Below are 23813 nucleotides of genomic sequence, written 5' to 3' on the forward strand. Positions count from 1 at the left end.
GAGGGAGTTTTGAAATGGTTTGGGCACATGGAGAGAATGAGTGAGGAAAGATTGACCAAGAGGATATATGTGTCGGAGGTGGAGGGAACGAGGAGAAGAGGGAGACAAAATTGGAGGTGGAAAGATGGAGTGAAAAAGATTTTGTGTGATCGGGGCCTGAACATGCAGGAGGGTGAAAGGAGGGCAAGGAATAGAGTGAATTGGAGCGATGTGGTATACCGGGGTTGACGTGCTGTCAGTGGATTGAAGCAGGGCATGTGAAGCGTCTGGGGTAAACCATGGAAAGCTGTGTAGGTATGTATATTTGCGTGTGTGGACATATGTATATACATGTGTATGGGGGTGGGTTGGGCCATTTCTTTCGTCTGTTTCCTTGCGCTACCTCGCAAACGCGGGAGACAGCGACAAAGAAAAAAAAAAAAATACATAAGTATACGTATGTAAGTAGGAGAGATGGCCAGAGAGTGTTATTGGATTACGTGTTAATTGACAGGCATGCGAAAGAGAGACTTTTGGATGTTAATGTGCTGAGAGGTGCAACTGGAGGGATGTCTGATCATTATCTTGTGGAGGCTAAGGTGAAGACTTGTAGGGGTTTTCAGAAAAGAAGAGTGAATGTTGGGGTGAAGAGGGTGGTGAGAGTAGGTGAGCTTGGGAAGGAGACTTGTGTGAGGAAGTACCAGGAGAGACTGAGTACAGAATGGAAAAAGGTGAGAACAATGGAAGTAAGGGGAGTGGGGGAGGAATAGGATGTATTTAGGGAATCAGTGATGGATTGCGCAAAAGATGCTTCTGGCATGAGAAGCATGGGAGGTGGGTTGATTAGAAAGGGTAGTGAGTGGTGGGATGAAGAAGTAAAATTATTAATGAAACAGAATAGAGAGAGGCATTGGGACGATTTTTGCAGGGAAAAAATGCAATTGAGTGGGAAATGTATAAAAGAAAGAGACAGGAGATCAAGAGAAAGGTGCAAGAGGTGAAAAAGAGGGCAAATGAGAGTTGGGGTGAGAGAGTATCATTAAATTTTAGGGAGAATAAAAAGATGTTCTGTAAGGAGGTAAATAAAGTGCGTAAGACAAGGGAGCAAATGGGAACTTCAGTGAAGGGCGCTAATGGGGAGGTGATAACAAGTAGTGGTGATGTGAGAAGGAGATGGAGTGAGTATTTTGAAGGTTTGTTGAATGTGTTTGAAGATAGAGTGGCAGATATAGGGTGTTTTGGTCGAGGTGGGGTGCAAAGTGAGAGGGTTAGGGAAAATGATTTGATAAACAGAGAAGAGGTAGTAAAAGCTTTGCGGAAGATGAAAGCCGGCAAGGCAGCAGGTTTGGATGGTATTGCAGTGCAATCTATTAAAAAAGGGGGTGACTGTATTGTTGACTGGTTGGTAAGGTTATTTAATGTATGTATGACTCATGGTGAGGTGCCTGAGGATTGGCAGAATGCGTGCATAGTGCCATTGTACAAAGGCAAAGAGGATAAGAGTGAGTGATCAAATTACAGAGGTATAAGTTTGTTGAGTATTCCTGGTAAATTATATGGGAGGGTATTGATTGAGAGGGTGAAGGCATGTACAGAGCATCAGATTGGGGAAGAGCAGTGTGGTTTCAGAAGTGGTAGAGGATGTGTGGATCAGGTGTTTGCTTTGAAGAATGTATGTGAGAAATACTTAGAAAAGCAAATGGATTTGTATGTAGCATTTATGGATCTGGAGAAGGCATATGATAGAGTTGATAGAGATGCTCTGTGGAAGGTATTAAGAATATATGGTGTGGGAGGCAAGTTGTTAGAAGCAGTGAAAAGTTTTTATCGAGGATGTAAGGCATGTGTACGTGTAGGAAGAGAGGAAAGTGATTGGTTCTCAGTGAATGTAGGTTTGCGGCAGGGGTGTGTGATGTCTCCATGGTTGTTTAATTTGTTTATGGATGGGGTTGTTAGGGAGGTGAATGCAAGAGTTTTGGAAAGAGGGGCAAGTATGAAGTCTGTTGGGGATGAGAGAGCTTGGGAAGTGAGTCAGTTGTTGTTCGCTGATGATACAGTGCTGGTGGCTGATTCATGTGAGAAACTGCAGAAGCTGATGACTGAGTTTGGTAAAGTGTGTGAAAGAAGAAACTTAAGAGTAAATGTGAATAAGAGCAAGGTTATTAGGTACAGTAGGGTTGAGGGTCAAGTCAATTGGGAGGTAAGTTTGAATGGAGAAAAACTGGAGGAAGTAAAGTGTTTTAGATATCTGGGAGTGGATCTGGCAGCAGATGGAACCATGGAAGAGGAAGTGAATCATTGGGTGGGGGAGGGGGTGAAGATCCTGGGAGCCTTGAAGAATGTATGGAAGTTGAGAACATTATCTCGGAAAGCAAAAATGGGTATGTTTGAAGGAACAGTGGTTCCAACAATGTTGTATGGTTGCGAGGCGTGGGCTATGGATAGAGTTGTGCGCAGGAGGGTGGATGTGCTGGAAATGAGATGTTTGAGGATAATGTATGGTGTGAGGTGGTCTGATAGAGTAATGTACGGGTAAGAGAGATGTGTGGAAATAAAAAGAGCGTGGTTGAGAGAGCAGAAGAGGGTGTTTTGAAATGGTTTGGGCACATGGAGAGAATGAGTGAGGAAAGATTGACCAAGAGAATATATGTGTCAGAGGTGGAGGGAACGAGGAGAAGTGGGAAACCAAATTGGAGGTGGAAAGATGGAGTGAAAAAGATTTTGAGCGATCGGGGCCTGAACATGCAGGAGGGTGAAAGGCGGGCAAGGAATAGAGTGAATTGGATCGATGTGGCATACGGGGGTTGACGTGCTGTCAGTGGATTGAATCAGGGCATGTGAAGCATCTGGGGTAAACCATGGAAAGTTGTGTGGGGCATGAATGTGGAAAAGGAGCTGTGGTTTCGGGCATTACTGCATGACAGCTAGAGACTGAGTGTGAACGAATGGGGCCTTTGTTGTCTTTTCCTAGCGCTACCTCACACACATGAGGGGGGAGGGGAGGGGGATGGTATTCCATGTGTGGCGAGGTGGCGATGGGAATGAATAACGGCAGACAGTGTGAATTGTGTGCATGGGTATATATGTATGTGTCTGTGTGTGTATATATATGTGTACACTGAGATGTATAGGTATGTATATTTGCGTGTGTGGACGTGTATGTATATACATGTGTATGTGGGTGGGTTGGGTCATTTCTTTCGTCTGTTTCCTTGCGCTACCTTGCAAACGCGGGAGACAGCAACAAAGCAAAATAAAAATATAAAATAAATATATATATATATTTTTTTTTTTTATACTTTGTCGCTGTCTCCCGCGTTTGCGAGGTAGCGCAAGGAAACAGACGAAAGAAATGGCCCAACCCCCCCAATACACATGTACATACACACGTCAACACACGCAAATATACATACCTACACAGCTTTCCATGGTTTACCCCGGACGCTTCACATGCCTTGATTCAATCCACTGACAGCACGTCAACCCCTGTATACCACATTGCTCCAATTCACTCTCTTCCTTGCCCTCCTTTCACCCTCCTGCATGTTCAGGCCCCGATCACACAAAATCCTTTTCACTCCATCTTTCCACCTCCAATTTGGTCTCCCTCTTCTCCTCGTTCCCTCCACCTCCGACACATATATCCTCTTGGTCAATCTTTCCTCACTCATTCTCTCCATGTGCCCAAACCATTTCAAAACACCCTCTTCTGCTCTCTCAACCACGCTCTTTTTATTTCCACACATCTCTCTTACCCTTACGTTACTTACTCGATCAAACCACCTCACACCACACATTGTCCTCAAACATCTCATTTCCAGCACATCCATCCTCCTGCGCACAACTCTATCCATATCCCACGCCTCGCAACCATACAACATTGTTGGAACTACTATTCCTTCAAACATACCCATTTTTGCTTTCCGGGATAATGTTCTCGACTTCCACACATTTTTCAAGGCTCCCAAAATTTTCGCCCCCTCCCCCACCCTATGATCCACTTCCGCTTCCATGGTTCCATCCGCTGACAGATCCACTCCCAGATATCTAAAACACTTCACTTCCTCCAGTTTTTCTCCATTCAAACTCACCTCCCAATTGACTTGACCCTCAACCCTACTGTACCTAATAACCTTGCTCTTATTCACATTTACTCTTAACTTTCTTCTTCCACACACTTTACCAAACTCCGTCACCAGCTTCTGCAGTTTCTCACATGAATCCGCCACCAGCGCTGTATCATCAGCAAACAACAACTGACTCACTTCCCAAGCTCTCTCATCCCCAACAGACTTCATACTTGCCCCTCTTTCCAAGACTCTTGCATTTACCTCCCTAACAACCCCATCCATAAACAAATTAAACAACCATGGAGACATCACACACCCCTGCCGCAAACCTACATTCACTGAAAACCAATCACTTTCCTCTCTTCCTACACGTACACATGCCTTGCATCCTCGATAAAAACTTTTCAATGCTTCTAACAACTTGCCTCCCACACCATATATTCTTAATACCTTCCACAGAGCATCTCTATCAACTCTATCATATGCCTTCTCCAGATCCATAAATGCTACATACAAATCCATTTGCTTTTCTAAGTATTTCTCACATACATTCTTCAAAGCAAACACCTGATCCACACATCCTCTACCACTTCTGAAACCACACTGCTCTTCCCCAATCTGATGCTCTGTACATGCCTTCACCCTCTCAATCAATACTCTCCCATATAATTTACCAGGAATACTCAACAAACTTATACCTCTGTAATTTGAGCACTCACTCTTATCCCCTTTGCCTTTGTACAATGGCACTATGCACGCATTCCGCCAATCCTCAGGCACCTCACCATGAGTCATACATACATTAAATAACCTTACCAACCAGTCAACAATACAGTCACCCCCTTTTTTAATAAATTCCACTGCAATACCATCCAAACCTGCTGCCTTGCCGGCTTTCATCTTCCGCAAAGCTTTTACTACCTCTTCTCTGTTTACCAAATCATTTTCCCTAACCCTCTCACTTTGCACACCACCTCGACCCAAACACCCTATATCTGCCACTCTGTCATCAGACACATTCAACAAATCTTCAAAATACTCATTCCATCTCCTTCTCACATCACCACTACTTGTTATCACCTCCCCATTTGCGCCCTTCACTGAAGTTCCCATTTGCTCCCTTGTCTTACGCACCCTATTTACCTCCTTCCAGAACATCTTTTTATTCTCCCTAAAATTTACTGATAGTCTCTCACCCCAACCCAAATATATATATATATATATATATATATATATATATATATATATATATATATATATATATATAATAATAATAAATAATAAACATATATATATATATTATTTTTTTTTATTATACTTTGTCGCTGTCTCCCGCGTCTGCGAGGTAGCGCAAGGAAACAGACGAAAGAAATGGCCCAATCCCCCCCCATACACATGTATATACATACGTCCACACACGCAAATATACATACCTACACAGCTTTCCATGGTTTACCCCAGACGCTTCACATGCCTTGCTTCAATCCACTGACAGCATGTCAACCCCGGTATACCACATCGCTCCAATTCACTCTATTCCTTGCCCTCCTTTCACCCTCCTGCATGTTCAGGCCCCGATCACACAAAATCTTTTTCACTCCATCTTTCCACCTCCAATTTGGTCTCCCTCTTCTCCTTGTTCCCTCCACCTCCGACACATATATCCTCTTGGTCAATCTTTCCTCACTCATCCTCTCCATGTGCCCAAACCACTTCAAAACACCCTCTTCTGCTCTCTCAAACTATTCGCCATTTCCCGCAATAGCAAGGTAGCGTTAAGAACAGAGGACTGGGCCTTTCAGGGAATACCCTCACCTGGCCCAATTCTCTGTTCCTTCTTTTGGAAAATTAAAAAAAAAAAAAACAGAGGGGAGGAATTCCAGCCCCCCGCTCCCTCCCCTTTTAGTCGCCTTCTACGACACGCAGGGAATACGTGGGAAGTATTCTTAATCCCCTATCCCCAGGGATAATATATATATATATTTTTTTCTTTTTTTTTTTTTGCTTTGTCGCTGTCTCCCGCGTTTGAGAGGTAGCGTTAAGAACAGAGGACTGGGCCATTGAGGGAAATCCTCACCTGGTCCCCTTCTCTGTTCCTTCTTTTGGAAAATTAAAAAAAATTGAGAGGGGAGGATTTCCAGCCCCCCGCTCCCTCCCCTTTTAGTCGCCTTCTACGACACGCTGGTAATACATGGGAAGTATTCTTTCTCCCCTATCCCCAGGGATAATATATATATATATATATATATATATATATATATATATATATATATATATATATATATATATATATATTTATTTTTATATTCTTTATTATACTTTGTCGCTGTCTCCCGCGTTTGCGAGGTAGCGCAAGGAAACAGACGAAAGAAATGGCCCAACCCCCCCCCATACACATGTATATACATACGTCCACACACGCAAATATACATACCTACACAGCTTTCCATGGTTTACCCCAGACGCTTCACATGCCTTGATTCAATCCACTGACAGCACGTCAACCCCGGTATACCACATCGCTCCAATTCACTCTATTCCTTGCCCTCCTTTCACCCTCCTGCATGCTCAGGCCCCGATCACACAAAATCTTTTTCACTCCATCTTTCCACCTCCAATTTGGTCTCCCTCTTCTCCTTGTTCCCTCCACCTCCGACACATGTATTCTCTTGGTCAATCTTTCCTCACTCATTCTCTCCATGTGCCCAAACCATTTCAAAACACCCTCTTCTGCTCTCTCAACCACACTCTTTTTATTTCCACACATCTCTCTTACCCTTACGTTACTTACTCGATCAAACCACCTCACAAGACACATTGTCCTCAAACATCTCATTTCCAGCACATCCATCCTCCTGCGCACAACTCTATCCATAGCCCACACCTCGCAACCATACAACATTGTTGGAACCACTATTCCTTCAAACATACCCATTTTTGCTTTCCGAGATAATGTTCTTGACTTCCACACATTCTTCAAGGCTCCCAGAATTTTCGCCCCCTCCCCCACCCTATGATCCACTTCCGCTTCCATGGTTCCATCCGCTGCCAGATCCACTCCCAGATATCTAAAACACTTTACTTCCTCCAGTTTTTCTCCATTCAAACTTACCTCCCAATTGACTTGACTCTCAACCCTACTGTACCTAATAACCTTGCTCTTATTCACATTTACTCTTAACTTTCTTCTTTCACACACTTTACCAAACTCAGTCACCAGCTTCTGCAGTTTCTCACATGAATCAGCCACCAGTGCTGTATCATCAGCGAACAACAACTGACTCACTTCCCAAGCTCTCTCATCCACAACAGACTTCATACTTGCCCCTCTTTCCAAAACTCTTGCATTCGCCTCCCTAACAACCCCATCCATAAACAAATTAAACAACCATGGAGACATCACACACCCCCTGCCGCAAACCTACATTCACTACATTCTTTTTTTTTTTTTTTTTTTTTTTTTTATACTTTGTCGCTGTCTCCCGCGTTTGCGAGGTAGCGCAAGGAAACAGACGAAAGAAATGGCCCAACCCCCCCCCCCATACACATGTACATACACACGTCCACACACGCAAATATACATACCTACACAGCTTTCCATGGTTTACCCCAGACGCTTCACATGCCTTGCTTCAATCCACTGACAGCATGTCAACCCCTGTATACCACATGACTCCAATTCACTCTATTTCTTGCCCTCCTTTCACCCTCCTGCATGTTCAGGCCCCGATCACACAAAATCTTTTTCACTCCATCTTTCCACCTCCAATTTGGTCTCCCTCTTCTCCTCGTTCCCTCCACCTCCGACACATATATCCTCTTGGTCAATCTCTCCTCACTCATTCTCTCCATGTGCCCAAACCATTTCAAAACACCCTCTTCTGCTCTCTCAACCACGCTCTTTTTATTTCCACACATCTCTCTTACCCTTACGTTACTTACTCGATCAAACCACCTCACACCACACATTGTCCTCAAACATCTCATTTCCAGCACATCCATCCTCCTGCGCACATCTCTATCCATAGCCCACGCCTCGCAACCATACAACATTGTTGGAACCACTATTCCCTCAAACATACCCATTTTTGCTTTCCGAGATAGTGTTCTCGACTTCCACACATTTTTCAAGGCTCCCAAAATTTTCGCCCCCTCCCCCACCCTATGATCCACTTCCGCTTCCACCTCCCAATTGACTTGACCCTCACCCCTACTGTACCTAATAACCTTGCTCTTATTCACATTTACTCTCAACTTTCTTCTTCCACACACTTTACCAAACTCAGTCACCAGCTTCTGCAGTTTCTCACATGAATCAGCCACCAGCGCTGTATCATCAGCGAACAACAACTGACTCACTTCCCAAGCTCTCTCATCCCCAACAGACTTCATACTTGCCCCTCTTTCCAGGACTCTTGCATTTACCTCCCTTACAACCCCATCCATAAACAAATTAAACAACCATGGAGACATCACACACCCCTGCCGCAAACCTACATTCACTGAGAACCAATCACTTTCCTCTCTTCCTACACGTACACATGCCTTACATCCTCGATAAAAACTTTTCACTGCTTCTAACAACTTGCCTCCCACACCATATATTCTTAATACCTTCCACAGAGCATCTCTATCAACTCTATCATATGCCTTCTCCAGATCCATAAATGCTACATTCATATATATATATATATATATATATATATATATATATATATATATATATATTATTTATATATTTATCATACTTTGTCGCTGTCTCCCGCGTTAGCGAGGTAGCGCAAGGAAACAGACGAAAGAGTGGCCCAACCCACCCACATACACATGTATATACATACATGTCCACGCACGCACATATACATACCTATACATTTCAACGTATACATATATATATACATACACAGACACATACATATATACACATGTACATAATTCATACTTGCTGCCTTTATTCATTCCCATTGCCACCTCGCCACACATGAAATGACAACCCCTCCCCCGCATGTGCGCGAGGTAGCGCTAGGAACAGGCAACAAAGGCCACGTTCATTTACACTCAGTCTCCAGCTGTCATGTATAACTCAACGAAACCACAGCTCCCTTTCCACATCCAGGCCCCACAAAACTTTCCATGGTTTACCCCAGACGCTTCACATGGACTGGTTCAATCCATTGGCAGCATATCGACCCTGGTATACCACATCGCTCCAATTCACTCTATTCCTTGCACGCCGTTCACCCTCCTGCATGTTCAGGCCCCAATCGCTCAAAATCTTTTTCACTCCATCTTTCCACCTCCAATTTGGTCTCCCACTTCTCCTTCCCTCGATCTCTGACACATATATCCTCTTGGTCACTCTTTCCTCACTCATTCTCTCCATGTGACCAAACCATTTCAAAACACCCTCTTATGCTCTCTCAACCACACTCCTTTTATTTCCACACATCTCTCTTATCCTTTCATTACTTAGTCGATCAAACCACCTCACACTACATATTGTCCTCAAACATCTCATTTCCAGCACATCCATCCTCCTCCGCACAACTCTATCTATAGCCCACGCCTTGCAACCATATAACATTGTTGGAACCACTGTTCCTTCAAACACACTCATTTTTGATTTCCGAGATAATGTTCTCGCCATCCACACATTTTTCAATGCTCCCAGAACTTTCTTCCCTTCCCCCACCCTGTGAATCACTTCCACTTCCATGGTTCCATCCGCTGCTAAATCCACTCCCAGATATCTAAAACATTTCACTTCCTCCAGTTTTTCTCCATTCAAACTTACCTCCTAATTGACTTTTCCCTCAACCTTACTGTACCTAATAACCTTGCTCTTATTCACATTTACTCTCAGCTTTCTTCTTTCACACACTTTACCAAACTCAGTCACCAGCTTCTGCAGATTCTCACATGAATCGGCCACCAGCGCTGTACCATCAGCGAACAACAAATGACTCACTTCCCAAGCTCTATCATCCACAACAGACTGCATACTTGCCCCTCTTTCCAAAACTCTTGCATTCACCTCCCTAACAACCCCATCCATAAAGAAATTAAACAACCATGGAGACATCACACACCCCTACCACAAACCTACATTCTCTGAGAACCAATCACTTTCCTCTCTTCCTACACGTACACATACCTTACATCCTCTATAAAAACTATATATATATATATATATATATATATATATATATATATATATATATATATATATATATATATATATATATATATTTTTTTTTTTTTTTTTTTATACTTTGTCGCTGTCTCCCGCGTTTGCGAGGTAGCGCAAGGAAACAGACGAAAGAAATGGCCCAACCCCCCCCCCCCCATTCACATGTACATACACACGTCCACACACGCAAATATACATACCTACACAGCCTTCCATGGTTTACCCCAGACGCTTCACATGCCTTGCTTCAATCCACTGACAGCACGTCAACCCCTGTATACCACATGACTCCAATTCACTCTATTTCTTGCCCTCCTTTCACCCTCCTGCATGTTCAGGCCCCGATCACACAAAATACTTTTCACTCCATCTTTCCACCTCCAATTTGGTCTCCCTCTTCTCCTCGTTCCCTCCACCTCCGACACATATATCCTCTTGGTCAATCTCTCCTCACTCATTCTCTCCATGTGCCCAAACCATTTCAAAACACCCTCTTCTGCTCTCTCAACCACGCTCTTTTTATTTCCACACATCTCTCTTACCCTTACGTTACTTACTCGATCAAACCACCTCACACCACACATTGTCCTCAAACATCTCATTTCCAGCACATCCATCCTCCTGCGCACATCTCTATCCATAGCCCACGCCTCGCAACCATACAACATTGTTGGAACCACTATTCCCTCAAACATACCCATTTTTGCTTTCCGAGATAATGTTCTCGACTTCCACACATTTTTCAAGGCTCCCAAAATTTTCGCCCCCTCCCCCACCCTATGATCCACTTCCGCTTCCATGGTTCCATCCGCTGACAGATCCACTCCCAGATATCTAAAACACTTCACTTCCTCCAGTTTTTCTCCATTCAAACTCACCTCCCAATTGACTTGACCCTCACCCCTACTGTACCTAATAACCTTGCTCTTATTCACATTTACTCTCAACTTTCTTCTTCCACACACTTTACCAAACTCAGTCACCAGCTTCTGCAGTTTCTCACATGAATCAGCCACCAGCGCTGTATCATCAGCGAACAACAACTGACTCACTTCCCAAGCTCTCTCATCCCCAACAGACTTCATACTTGCCCCTCTTTCCAGGACTCTTGCATTTACCTCCCTTACAACCCCATCCATAAACAAATTAAACAACCATGGAGACATCACACACCCCTGCCGCAAACCTACATTCACTGAGAACCAATCACTTTCCTCTCTTCCTACACGTACACATGCCTTACATCCTCGATAAAAACTTTTCACTGCTTCTAACAACTTGCCTCCCACACCATATATTCTTAATACCTTCCACAGAGCATCTCTATCAACTCTATCATATGCCTTCTCCAGATCCATAAATGCTACATACAAATCCATTTGCTTTTCTAAGTATTTCTCACATACATTCTTCAAAGCAAACACCTGGTCCACACATCCTCTACCACTTCTGAAACCGCACTGCTCTTCCCCAATCTGATGCTCTGTACATGCCTTCACCCTCTCAATCAATACCCTCCCATATAATTTACCAGGAATACTCAACAAACTTATACCTCTGTAATTTGAGCACTCACTCTTATCCCCTTTGCCTTTGTACAATGGCACTACGCACGCATTCCGCCAATCCTCAGGCACCTCACCATGAGTCATACATACATTAAATAACCTTACCAACCAGTCAACAATACAGTCACCCCCTTTCTTAATAAATTCCACTGCAATACCATCCAAACCTGCTGCCTTGCCGGCTTTCATCTTCCGCAAAGCTTTTACTACCTCTTCTCTGTTTACCAAATCATTTTCCCTAACCCTCTCACTTTGCACACCACCTCGACCAAAACACCCTATATCTGCCACTCTGTCATCAGACACATTCAACAAACCTTCAAAATACTCATTCCATCTCCTTCTCACATCACCACTACTTGTTATCACCTCCCCATTTACGCCCTTCACTGAAGTTCCCATTTGCTCCCTTGTCTTACGCACCCCATTTACCTCCTTCCAGAACATCTTTTTATTCTCCCTAAAATTTACTGATAGTCTCTCACCCCAACTCTCATTTGCCCTTTTTTTCACCTCTTGCACCTTTCTCTTGACCTCCTGTCTCTTTCTTTTATACTTCTCCCACTCAATTGCATATATATATATATATTTTTTTTTTATTATACTTTGTCGCTGTCTCCCGCGTTTGCAAGGTAGCGCAAGGAAACAGACGAAAGAAATGGCCCAACCCCCCCCATACACATGTATATACATACGTCCACACACGCAAATATACATACCTACACAGCTTTCCATGGTTTACCCCAGACGCTTCACATGCCTTGATTCAATCCACTGACTGCACGTCAACCCCGGTATACCACATCGCTCCAATTCACTCTATTCCTTGCCCTCCTTTCACCCTCCTGCATGTTCAGGCCACGATCACACAAAATCTTTTTCACTCCATCTTTCCACCTCCAATTTGGTCTCCCTCTTCTCCTCGTTCCCTCCACCTCCGACACATATATCCTCTTGGTCAATCTTTCCTCACTCATTCTCTCCATGTGCCCAAACCATTTCAAAACACCCGCTTCTGCTCTCTCAACCACACTCTTTTTATTTCCACACATCTCTCTTACCCTTACGTTACTCACTCGATCAAACCACCTCACACCACACATTGTCCTCAAACATCTCATTTCCAGCACATCCATCCTCCTGCGCACAACTCTATCCATAGCCCACGCCTCGCAACCATACAACATTGTTGGGACCACTATTCCTTCAAACATACCCATTTTTGCTTTCCGAGATAATGTTCTCGACTTCCACACATTCTTCAAGGCCCCCAGAATTTTCGCCCCCTCCCTCACCCTATGATCCACTTCCGCTTCCATGGTTCCATCCGCTGCCAGATCCACTCCCAGATATCTAAAACACTTCACTTCCTCCAGTTTTTCTCCATTCAAACTCACCTCCCAATTGACTTGACCCTCAACCCTACTGTATCTAATAACCTTGCTCTTATTCACATTTACTCTTAACTTTCTTCTTTCACACACTTTACCAAACTCAGTCACCAGCTTCTGCAGTTTCTCACATGAATCAGCCACCAGCGCTGTATCATCAGCGAACAACAACTGACTCACTTCCCAAGCTCTCTCATCCCCAACAGACTTCATACTTGCCCCTCTTTCCAAAACTCTTGCATTCACCTCCCTAACAACCCCATCCATAAACAAATTAAACAACCATGGAGACATCACACACCCCTGCCGCAAACCTACATTCACTGAGAACCAATCACTTTCCTCTCTTCCTACACGTACACATGCCTTACTTCCTCGATAAAAACTTTTCACTGCTTCTAACAACTTGCCTCCCACACCATATATTCTTAATACCTTCCACAGAGCATCTCTATCAACTCTATCATATGCCTTCTCCAGATCCATAAATGCTACATACAAATCCATTTGCTTTTCTAAGTATTTCTCACATACATTCTTCAAAGCAAACACCTGATCCACGCATCCTCTACCACTTCTGAAACCACACTGCTCTTCCCCAATCTGATGCTCTGTACATGCCTTCACCCTCTCAATCAATACCCTCCCAAATAATTTACCAGGAATACTCAACAAACTTATACCTCTGTAATTTGAGCACTCACTCTTATCCCCTTTGCCTTTGTACAATGGCACTATGCACGCATTCCGCCAATCCTCAGGCACCTCACCATGAGTCATACATACATTAAATAACCTTACCAACCAGTCAACAATACAGTCACCCCCTTTTTTAATAAATTCCACTGCAATACCATCCAAACCTGCTGCCTTGCCGGCTTTCATCTTCCGCAAAGCTTTCACTACCTCTTCTCTGTTTACCAAATCATTTTCCCTAACCCTCTCACTTTGCACACCACCTTGACCAAAACACCCTATATCTGCCACTCTATCATCAAACACATTCAACAAACCTTCAAAATACTCACTCCATCTCCTTTTCACATCACCACTACTTGTTATCACCTCCCCATTTGCACCCTTCACTGAAGTTCCCATTTGCTCCCTTGTCTTTTTTTTTTTTTTTTTTTTTATACTTTGTCGCTGTCTCCCGCGTTTGCGAGGTAGCGCAAGGAAACAGACGAAAGAAATGGCCCAACCCCCCCCCCATACACATGTACATACGTCCACACACGCAAATATACATACCTACACAGCTTTCCATGGTTTACCCCAGACGCTTCACATGCCTTGATTCAATCCACTGACAGCACGTCAACCCCTGTATACCACATCGCTCCAATTCACTCTATTCCTTGCCCTCCTTTCACCCTCCTGCATGTTCAGGCCCCGATCACACAAAATCTTTTTCACTCCATCTTTCCACCTCCAATTTGGTCTCCCTCTTCTCCTTGTTCCCTCCACCTCCGACACATATATCCTCTTGGTCAATCTTTCCTCACTCATTCTCTCCATGTGCCCAAACCATTTCAAAACACCCTCTTCTGCTCTCTCAACCACGCTCTTTTTATTTCCACACATCTCTCTTACCCTTACGTTACTTACTCGATCAAACCACCTCACACCACACATTGTCCTCAAACATCTCATTTCCAGCACATCCATCCTCCTGCGCACATCTCTATCCATAGCCCACGCCTCGCAACCATACAACATTGTTGGAACCACTATTCCTTCAAACATACCCATTTTTGCTTTCCGAGATAATGTTCTCGACTTCCACACATTTTTCAAGGCTCCCAAAATTTTCGCCCCCTCCCCCACCCTATGATCCACTTCCGCTTCCATGGTTCCATCCGCTGACAGATCCACTCCCAGATATCTAAAACACTTCACTTCCTCTAGTTTTTCTCCATTCAAACTCACCTCCCAATTGACTTGACCCTCACCCCTACTGTACCTAATAACCTTGCTCTTATTCACATTTACTCTTAACTTTCTTCTTCCACACACTTTACCAAACTCAGTCACCAGCTTCTGCAGTTTCTCACATGAATCAGCCACCAGCGCTGTATCATCAGCGAACAACAACTGACTCACTTCCCAAGCTCTCTCATCCCCAACAGACTTCATACTTGCCCCTCTTTCCAGGACTCTTGCATTTACCTCCCTAACAACCCCATCTATAATCAAATTAAACAACCATGGAGACATCACACACCCCTGCCGCAAACCTACATTCACTGAGAACCAATCACTTTCCTCTCTTCCTACACGTACACATGCCTTACATCCTCGATAAAAACTTTTCACTGCTTCTAACAACTTGCCTCCCACACCATATATTCTTAATACCTTCCACAGAGCATCTCTATCAACTCTATCATATGCCCTCTCCAGATCCATAAATGCTACATACAAATCCATTTGCTTTTCTAAGTATTTCTCACATACATTCTTCAAAGCAAACACCTGATCCACACATCCTCTACCACTTCTGAAACCGCACTGCTCTTCCCCAATCTGATGCTCTGTACATGCCTTCACCCTCTCAATCAATACCCTCCCATATAATTTACCAGGAATACTCAACAAACTTATACCTCTGTAATTTGAGCACTCACTCTTATCCTTATCCCTTGTCTTACGCACTTTATTTACCTCCTTCCAGAACATCTTTTTATTCTCCCTAAAATTTAATGATACTCTCTCACCCCAACTCTCATTTGCCCTTTTTTTCACCTCTTGCACCTTTCTCTTGACCTCCTGTCTCTTTCTTTTATACATCTCCCACTCAATTGCATTTTTTCCCTGCAAAAATCGTCCAAATGCCTCTCTCTTCTCTTTCACTAATACTCTTACTTCTTCATCCCACCACTCACTACCCTTTCTAATCAACCCACCTCCCACTCTTCTCATGCCACAAGCATCTTTTGCGCAATCCATCACTGATTCCCTAAATACATCCCATTCCTCCCCCACTCCCCTTACTTCCATTGTTCTCACCTTTTTCCATTCTGTACTCAGTCTCTCCTGGTACTTCCTCACACAGGTCTCCTTCCCAAGCTCACTTACTCTCACCACCCTCTTCACCCCAACATTCACTCTTCTTTTCTGAAAACCCATACAAATCTTCACCTTAGCCTCCACAAGATAATGATCAGACATCCCTCCAGTTGCACCTCTCAGCACATTAACATCCAAAAGTGTCTCTTTCGCACGCCTGTCAATTAACACGTAATCCAATAACGCTCTCTGGCCATCTCTCCTACTAACATAAGTATACTTATGTATATCTCGCTTTTTAAACCAGGTATTCCCAATCATCAGTCCTTTTTCAGCACATAAATCTACAAGCTCTTCACCATTTCCATTTACAACACTGAACACCCCATGTATAGCAATTATTCCCTCAACTGCCACATTACTCACCTTTGCATTCAAATCACCCATCACTATAACCCGGTCTCGTGCATCAAAACCACTAACACACTCATTCAGCTGCTCCCAAAACACTTGCCTCTCATGATCTTTCTTCTCATGCCCAGGTGCATATGCACCAATAATCACCCACCTCTCTCCATCAACTTTCAGTTTTACCCATATCAATCGAGAATTTACTTTCTTACATTCTATCACATACTCCCACAACTCCTGTTTCAGGACTTCATATTCATATTCACTCTTAAATTTCACCTTTCACACACCTTTTCAAACTCAGTCACCAACTTCTGCAGTTCCTCACTCAAATCAGCTATCAGTGCTCTATCACTGGCAGACAACAACTGAGTCACATCCTAGGCCCGCTCATCCCAACAGTCTACATATTTGCCCCTCTCCAAAACTCTTGCATTGACCTCCCTAACCTATACTGATATCATAGACATAAAAATACTTTGGCTGCTTTCTTCAAAACATATGATAATCGTAACAATTGAAGTCACTAGTCCTGGGATCAGGAAAACATTCATCCAAACTTTCTGAATATTTCATTTATTTATATCTATTATACTTAGTCGCTGTCTCCTGCGTTAGTGAGGTAGCGCAAGGAAACAGACAAAAGAATAGCCCAACCCACTCACATACACATGTATATACATAAACGCCCACTCATGCACATATACTGTACACACCTATACATTTCAACGTATACATACACAGACATAAACATATACAGATGCACATATTCTACTTGCTGCCTTCACCCATTCCCGTTGCCACCCCGCCACACATGAAAAACAGCACCCCCCCCCCCCCCCCCCCCCCCCCCCCCCCCCCCCCCTCCCTTTCCACATCCAGGCCCCATAAAACTTTCCATGGTTTACCCCAGACACTTCACATGCCCTCGTTCAATCCAGTGACAGCACGTCTACCCCAGTATACCACATCATATCTCCAATTCATTCTATTCCTTGCATGTCTTTCACCCTCCAGTATGTTCAGGCCCCGAGTGCTCAAAATCTTTTTCATTCCATCCTTCCACCTTCAATTTGGTCTCCCACTTCTCATTCCTCCACCTCTGACACATATATCCTCTTTGCCAATCTTTCCTCACTCATTCTCTCCATATGAATAAAAATCAATAATATACATTTCAACATTTCCAAAATTAAACTTTGATATAAAATTCATATACAGGAGAAGTATCAAGATACAGGAGAATTCTGTAAATCTGCAACCTTTGACGTACTGACACACGAAATTAACCTTGGCTAAGTTACTTATGAGGGGCTCATGTTAACAGAAACAAGGGTATCATCTGAAGCGCAGTCCAACACTGTACTATGTTTTGATGTTCCAGTTCACAGTAACCTGTCAATGAGTCAACTCAACCTCTCTAACTAAGCCATTTGGTTTCCAGATGATACAAAACCCAACCTAAACACTCATATCTACTATGTTTGAATACAAAAATGTTACATCCAATTTTACCTTTCCACGAAGCATCTGACCATTTAAAGCCTCAACAGCTGCCAAACCCTCATCTTCATTCACCATATGCACAAACCCATAGTTTTTCACAACATCTGCCTCAACCACTGTACCATATGCTTCAAAGAGTTCACGAAGATCTGTGCGTGTAGCATAGTCACTGAGGTTTCCAACAAATATCTTGAAGGTATTTCCTCGTGCAGATGAATTGGCTGTATCCTTGAAATAAGAGACATAATGTACTGGGTGAGTATTACATGTAATCATAATCTAACTGCAGATGGCCAGCATCAAAGTTTCTGTGAAGACTGCATATGCCAGCCTATAGTTTACAATTCTGGTTGCATTTGCATTCTTGAAAGATGAAGAATATATATCAATATTTTGATTTTTACATTTATAACCTCTTAATAACAAAGTCTCGAAAATCTAGAGGTTCCAATAAAGGTGGTTTATCAAAAAAAATAAAATTAAATATATGTTTCATCAATTATTAGGAAATATCAATTAAAGTGAAAAGAGAAAAATCTGGCATATTATATCATTTGGTGATGAACAAACACTGAAAGTTCTTGAGCCATCTACTGGGTGCATCCGCGATGCCAACTTGGCATATTATGTCACCATCTTGGCACCTGACTATAAACTTGCATAGCTACATAACTTACACATGCATATGTTTTCACTTCATAATAATGACAAAATTCATACTTCAATATTTTGGAAATTCATTTTAACATGATACCCAGTGAATAACAGAAAATGATTAAGTAGGTCAACCCTTCAGTTCACAGTGAAACACTTTACTTAGATAATTTTCAAATATATCACTGATCTATTACTATCATTTACATAATTTTCTGATACATACATTATTCACAAGTTCATATACAAAATTGTTTATACTCTGGACAATGACCTGAGTCATCTACATATATGCTTGGTCTCTTTTTCTAGAATATTCCTCACTTATTTCCTCTCTATTACAATCAAGATCACTTTCCTATTATCATCAAAATCATGCTCAACATTCAGCAAATCAATACCACTTTCATTAGAGCCTGAGACAATCACTAATTCGTTGGCCTGAATGTGCATGGCTGCACAGCTGATGCAGAAAATATCAAGTGCACATATTTAGAAGGGACATGGCTATACCTTCCCCTCTGCATTATATGGGTGACTACCACAGCAGAATATCTTCCTAATGCAAATTGAATATATAATTGTTTATGACATAAGGCAACTCTACACACCAAAAAATGTCTCAAAATTCAAATGATGGTAAAAAGGAGGAACTTGTTTAAAAACAGTTGTAGCCACCAAGCTGGGCACATCCAAGTACAGTTGCAGATCATGTTGGGTTAAAGAACTGAGGTTTAGGTAATTGTAATTTTGTCATATTAACAAGTGTTAGGGTACAGAGAAGTTTGCTAAAGGTTTAAAATCTATGCTAAACAGCACATTTTAAACTTTTGCAATCACATTCTACATATAGTCTGAATGACCGAACATTAACAAGAGTTAGTACTTCTATACAAGTAAAGATAATGAGGATAAGTGAAAAATTAAAGGAATAAGCTTCCTAAGCATCCAAAGAAGGTGTAAAGGGGAACTGTGAGAAGCAGAAAAAGGTAACAGAACAGAATAGGTGAAGATCAGGGGCATTTATGGGAGATTGAAGATCATATTTTTTCAGAGAATATGAAGGTAGAAATGTATAAAGCATAAAGAAGAAAGCTGTATGATGCATTAATGGGAGAATGACTGAAACAAATGAAAAAGGTAGAGGGGTGAGAAAAGGCTTCATAATGTGACCTGATTTAACAAATTATTTTATTTATTTTATTTATTCCACCTTGTCGCTGTCTCCCGCATTAGTGAGGTAGCACAAGGAAACAGACAAAAGAATGGCTCAACCCACCCACATACACATGTATATACATACACGTCCACACATGCAAATATACATACCTATACATCTCAACGTATACATATATATACACACACACACAGACATATTCATAATTCATAGTCTGCCATTATTCATTCCCATCGTCACCCCGCCACACGAAATAACAACCCCCTACCCCCGCATGTGCACAAGGTAGCGCTAGGAAAAGACAACAAAGGCCACATTCGTTCACACTCAGTCTCTAGCTGTCATGTATAATACACCGAAACCACAGCTCCCTTTCCACATCCAGGCCCCACAGAATTTTCCATGGTTTACCCCAGATGCTTCACATGCCCTGGTTCAATCCATTGACAGCATGTCGACCCCGGTATACCACATCGTTCCAATTCACTCTATTCCTTGCATGCCTTTCACCCTCCTGCATGTTATATGGGTCAATAAGTTAAGATTGCAAGACTAAGAAGCATGAGACTCAAGGTAGTGTTGGACAGAAGGATGTAGTCACAGGAAGAGTGGAACTTAAGCTTGTGTTGGACTGAAGGAAGCAGTGGCAGAAAGAGTGAGACTCCAGCCTCTGCTGGACAGAAGAATGGTTAAGAGTGCTGATAGAAGGATGCGGTCACAAGAAGAGTGGGGCTCAAGCTTATATTGGACGAAAGGATGTGGTCATAGAAGTGTAAACTCAAGCTTGTGTTGGACTGAATGATGTGGTCAGTGTTAACCATCCTATTTGCAGAACAATTTGGTGTTGTTTGTGGAGAGTGAATGGACACTGAAGAAAGTTGAAGTAGAGTGTTAAAAAGATGGGAGTTGACGTAAAAATGCCTGGAAGAGTCAAGTTACGATTTCTGAATGATGGAAAAGTGATGTGTTAAACTTATTAATGCCATATATGTAAAACAATCTAATGAACTGAAGTGCAAGGTTAGGATGGGTGTTGAAATGCTAGAAGCAGTTAGCGAATATGAGTACTTAAAATCGAGGCATTGGCTATAGATAGGGTTGTACAGAGGAGGGTGGATGTGCTGGAAATGGAATGTTTGAGGACAATATGTGGTGTGAGGTGGTAATGTAAGGAAGTAATGTAAGGGGAAGAGATGTGAGGAAATAAAAAAGAATATGGTAGAAAGAGCAGAAGAGGGTGTACTGAAATGATTTGGACATATGGAGAGAATTAGTGAGGAGAGATTGACAAAGAGGATATATGTGTGAGAGATAAAGTGAACAAGAAGAAGCAACCAAAGTTGGAGGTGGAAGGATGAAGTGAAAAAGATTCTGAGCAACCAGGGCCTGAACATGCAGGAGGGTGAGAGGCATGCAAGAAACAGTGAATTGGAACAATGTGATATACGGGGATCAACGTGCTGTCATCGGACTGAATTAGGGTATGTGAAGCATCTAGGGTAAACCATGGAAAGGTCTGTGGGGCCTGGATATGGATAAGGAGCTGTGGTTTCGGTGCATTACACATGACAGCTAGAAACTGAGTGTGAATGAATGTGGCCTTTTTGTCTGTATTCCTGACATTGCCTTGCTAAAGCAGAGGATAGTGATGCTGTTTTCCTGTGGAGCGGGGTAACGACAGGAATGGATGAAGGCAAACAAGTATGACTATGTACATGTGTATGTATGCAATGTCTGCATATGTGTATGTATATGTATATAGTTCATTAGATTGTTTTACATATATGGCATTAATAAGTTTAACACATCACTTTTCCTTCATTCAGAAATCGTAACTTGACTCTTCCAGGCATTTTTACATCAACTCCCATCTTTTTTACATGTATATACACGTGTGTATATGAGTGGATGGGCCATCAATTGTCTGTTTCCTGGCACTACTTCACTGATGCAGGAAACAGCGATTATGTATAATAAAAATAATAAAAAATATATAAACTCAGTACCATGAAAACATGGCACAATAGAAATACTATAATCAGGAAAGGGATGACCTCAGGAAAAAAAGTAACTGGATCTTTGGGAGATGGTCATGAAACATAAATGTCCTAGAAAAAAGTGAGGAACAGAATAATTCATTCGACCCTATCCTGCTGAGTCAAACATGGACATGGAATGGAACTGGCAATTCTAAGTTTCTGGCTGCTGAAATGAGATATCTACGGGGCACATCTTGTGTTAGCTGATGGGATGAAGAAAGTAATGAAAGTACATGAGAGGTATGGAATGATGGAAAGAAAAACTATGGAGTATGGTCTCATGCTGTGGATTAAGAGTGGTTTAGTCATGGAAAGACAATGTAAGTTAGTGAAGAAAATATATGTAAATAAGGAAAATTTGCTTGACAGCTAGCATCCTGGGAAAGAAAATCAGACAGTACACATGGAAGATGACTTCGGAAAGCATGAGTGGGATGGAGCATGTTTGAGAGAAGTGTCTGGAATATGCATCCTGAGGGTTTTTAGGTCATGGTCACTCTCCCCAAGATGGTAATTCCCAGGAATAAAAAATTAAGTGATAAGGTCCACAATATCACAAAAATGAAAAAACAACTCCTTAAAATCAATGGTCACAAAAAATCTATGTCCAAAACAAACAAATACAAATGATGTACCTCCCTCCTACCTCATCTAGTCTAACCCTACAGGTCTCTGGGATTCTGTGCCCAAACTTCAAGATCTTCCAGAAATTAGAATTCTATATGATTTTGACCATATGTAGCTGAGTTGTGACTTTTTGTATGATATACAACAGTAAATTATCTATGCATTAAGTAAAGGGCCATCTGTACACTTGTAAACATGCATCAGCATCATTACATGATTACATACTTTCATGAAGAACTGCACATATTACACCATAATCTAAGTCTTATACTAAGGATATATCATGTATATCACAATTTACATTCTGTGGATGTATATATGGTCACTAATTCCATCATTTGTAACAGTACATGATGTAATTAGCTGGTGAAATACATTAATTTACAATTTGATTAAGGTCAACACAATTGTGTTTGATGCCGAAATCTCCAATGATAATTAATATATGGTTCCATCTTTAAATGGAAGAGCAGTGTGGTTTCAGAAGTGGTAGAGGATGTGTGGATCAGGTGTTTGCTTTGAAGAATGTATGTGAGAAATACTTAGAAAAGCAAATGGATTTGTATGTAGCATTTATGGATCTGGAGAAGGTATATGATAGAGTTGATAGAGATGCTCTGTGAAAGGTATTAAGAATATATAGTGTGGGAGGCAAGTTGTAAGAAGCAGTGAAAAGTTTTTATCGAGGATGTAAGGCATGTGTACGTGTAGGAAGAGAGGAAAGTGATTGGTTCTCAGTGAATGTAGGTTTGCGGCAGGGGTGTGTGATGTCTCCATGGTTGTTTAATTTGTTTATGGATGGGGTTGTTAGGGAGGTGAATGAAAGAGTTTTGGAAAGAGGGGCAAGTATGAAATCTGTTGTGGATGAGAGAGCTTGGGAAGTGAGTCAGTTGTTGTTCGCTGATGATACAGGGCTGGTGGCTGATTCATGTGAGAAACTGCAGAAGCTGGTGACTGAGTTTGGTAAAGTGTGTGAAAGAAGAAAGTTAAGAGTAAATGTGAATAAGAGCAAAGGTTATTAGGTACAGTAGGGTTGAGGGTCAAGTCAATTGGGAGGTAAGTTTGAATGGAGAAAAACTGGAGGAAGTAAAGTGTTTTAGATATCTGGGAGTGGATCTGGCAGCGGATGGAACCATGGAAGCGGAAGTGAATCATAGGGTGGGGGAGGGGGCGAAAATCCTGGGAGCCTTGAAGAATG

General features: G+C 42.2%; 1 protein-coding gene across 7 annotated transcripts in view; it reads right to left on the reverse strand.

Moving 5' to 3' along the window:
• The window catches only part of LOC139753122 (uncharacterized), a 122428-nt gene that overhangs the window by 68072 nt on the left and 30543 nt on the right, over positions 1–23813 (reverse strand). For 6 of the 7 annotated variants that reach the window (XM_071669225.1, XM_071669226.1, XM_071669228.1 and 3 more), the window contains exon 4: positions 18128–18346. The exons of the other annotated variant lie outside the window; for it this stretch is intronic. In XM_071669225.1, the coding sequence (XP_071525326.1) occupies positions 18128–18346 (219 nt within the window). The remainder of the gene's footprint in view (positions 1–18127; positions 18347–23813) is intronic. 7 annotated transcript variants of the gene reach the window in all.

The sequence above is a fragment of the Panulirus ornatus genome, chromosome 14, assembly GCF_036320965.1.
Source record: "Panulirus ornatus isolate Po-2019 chromosome 14, ASM3632096v1, whole genome shotgun sequence".
NCBI lineage: Eukaryota > Metazoa > Arthropoda > Malacostraca > Decapoda > Palinuridae > Panulirus > Panulirus ornatus.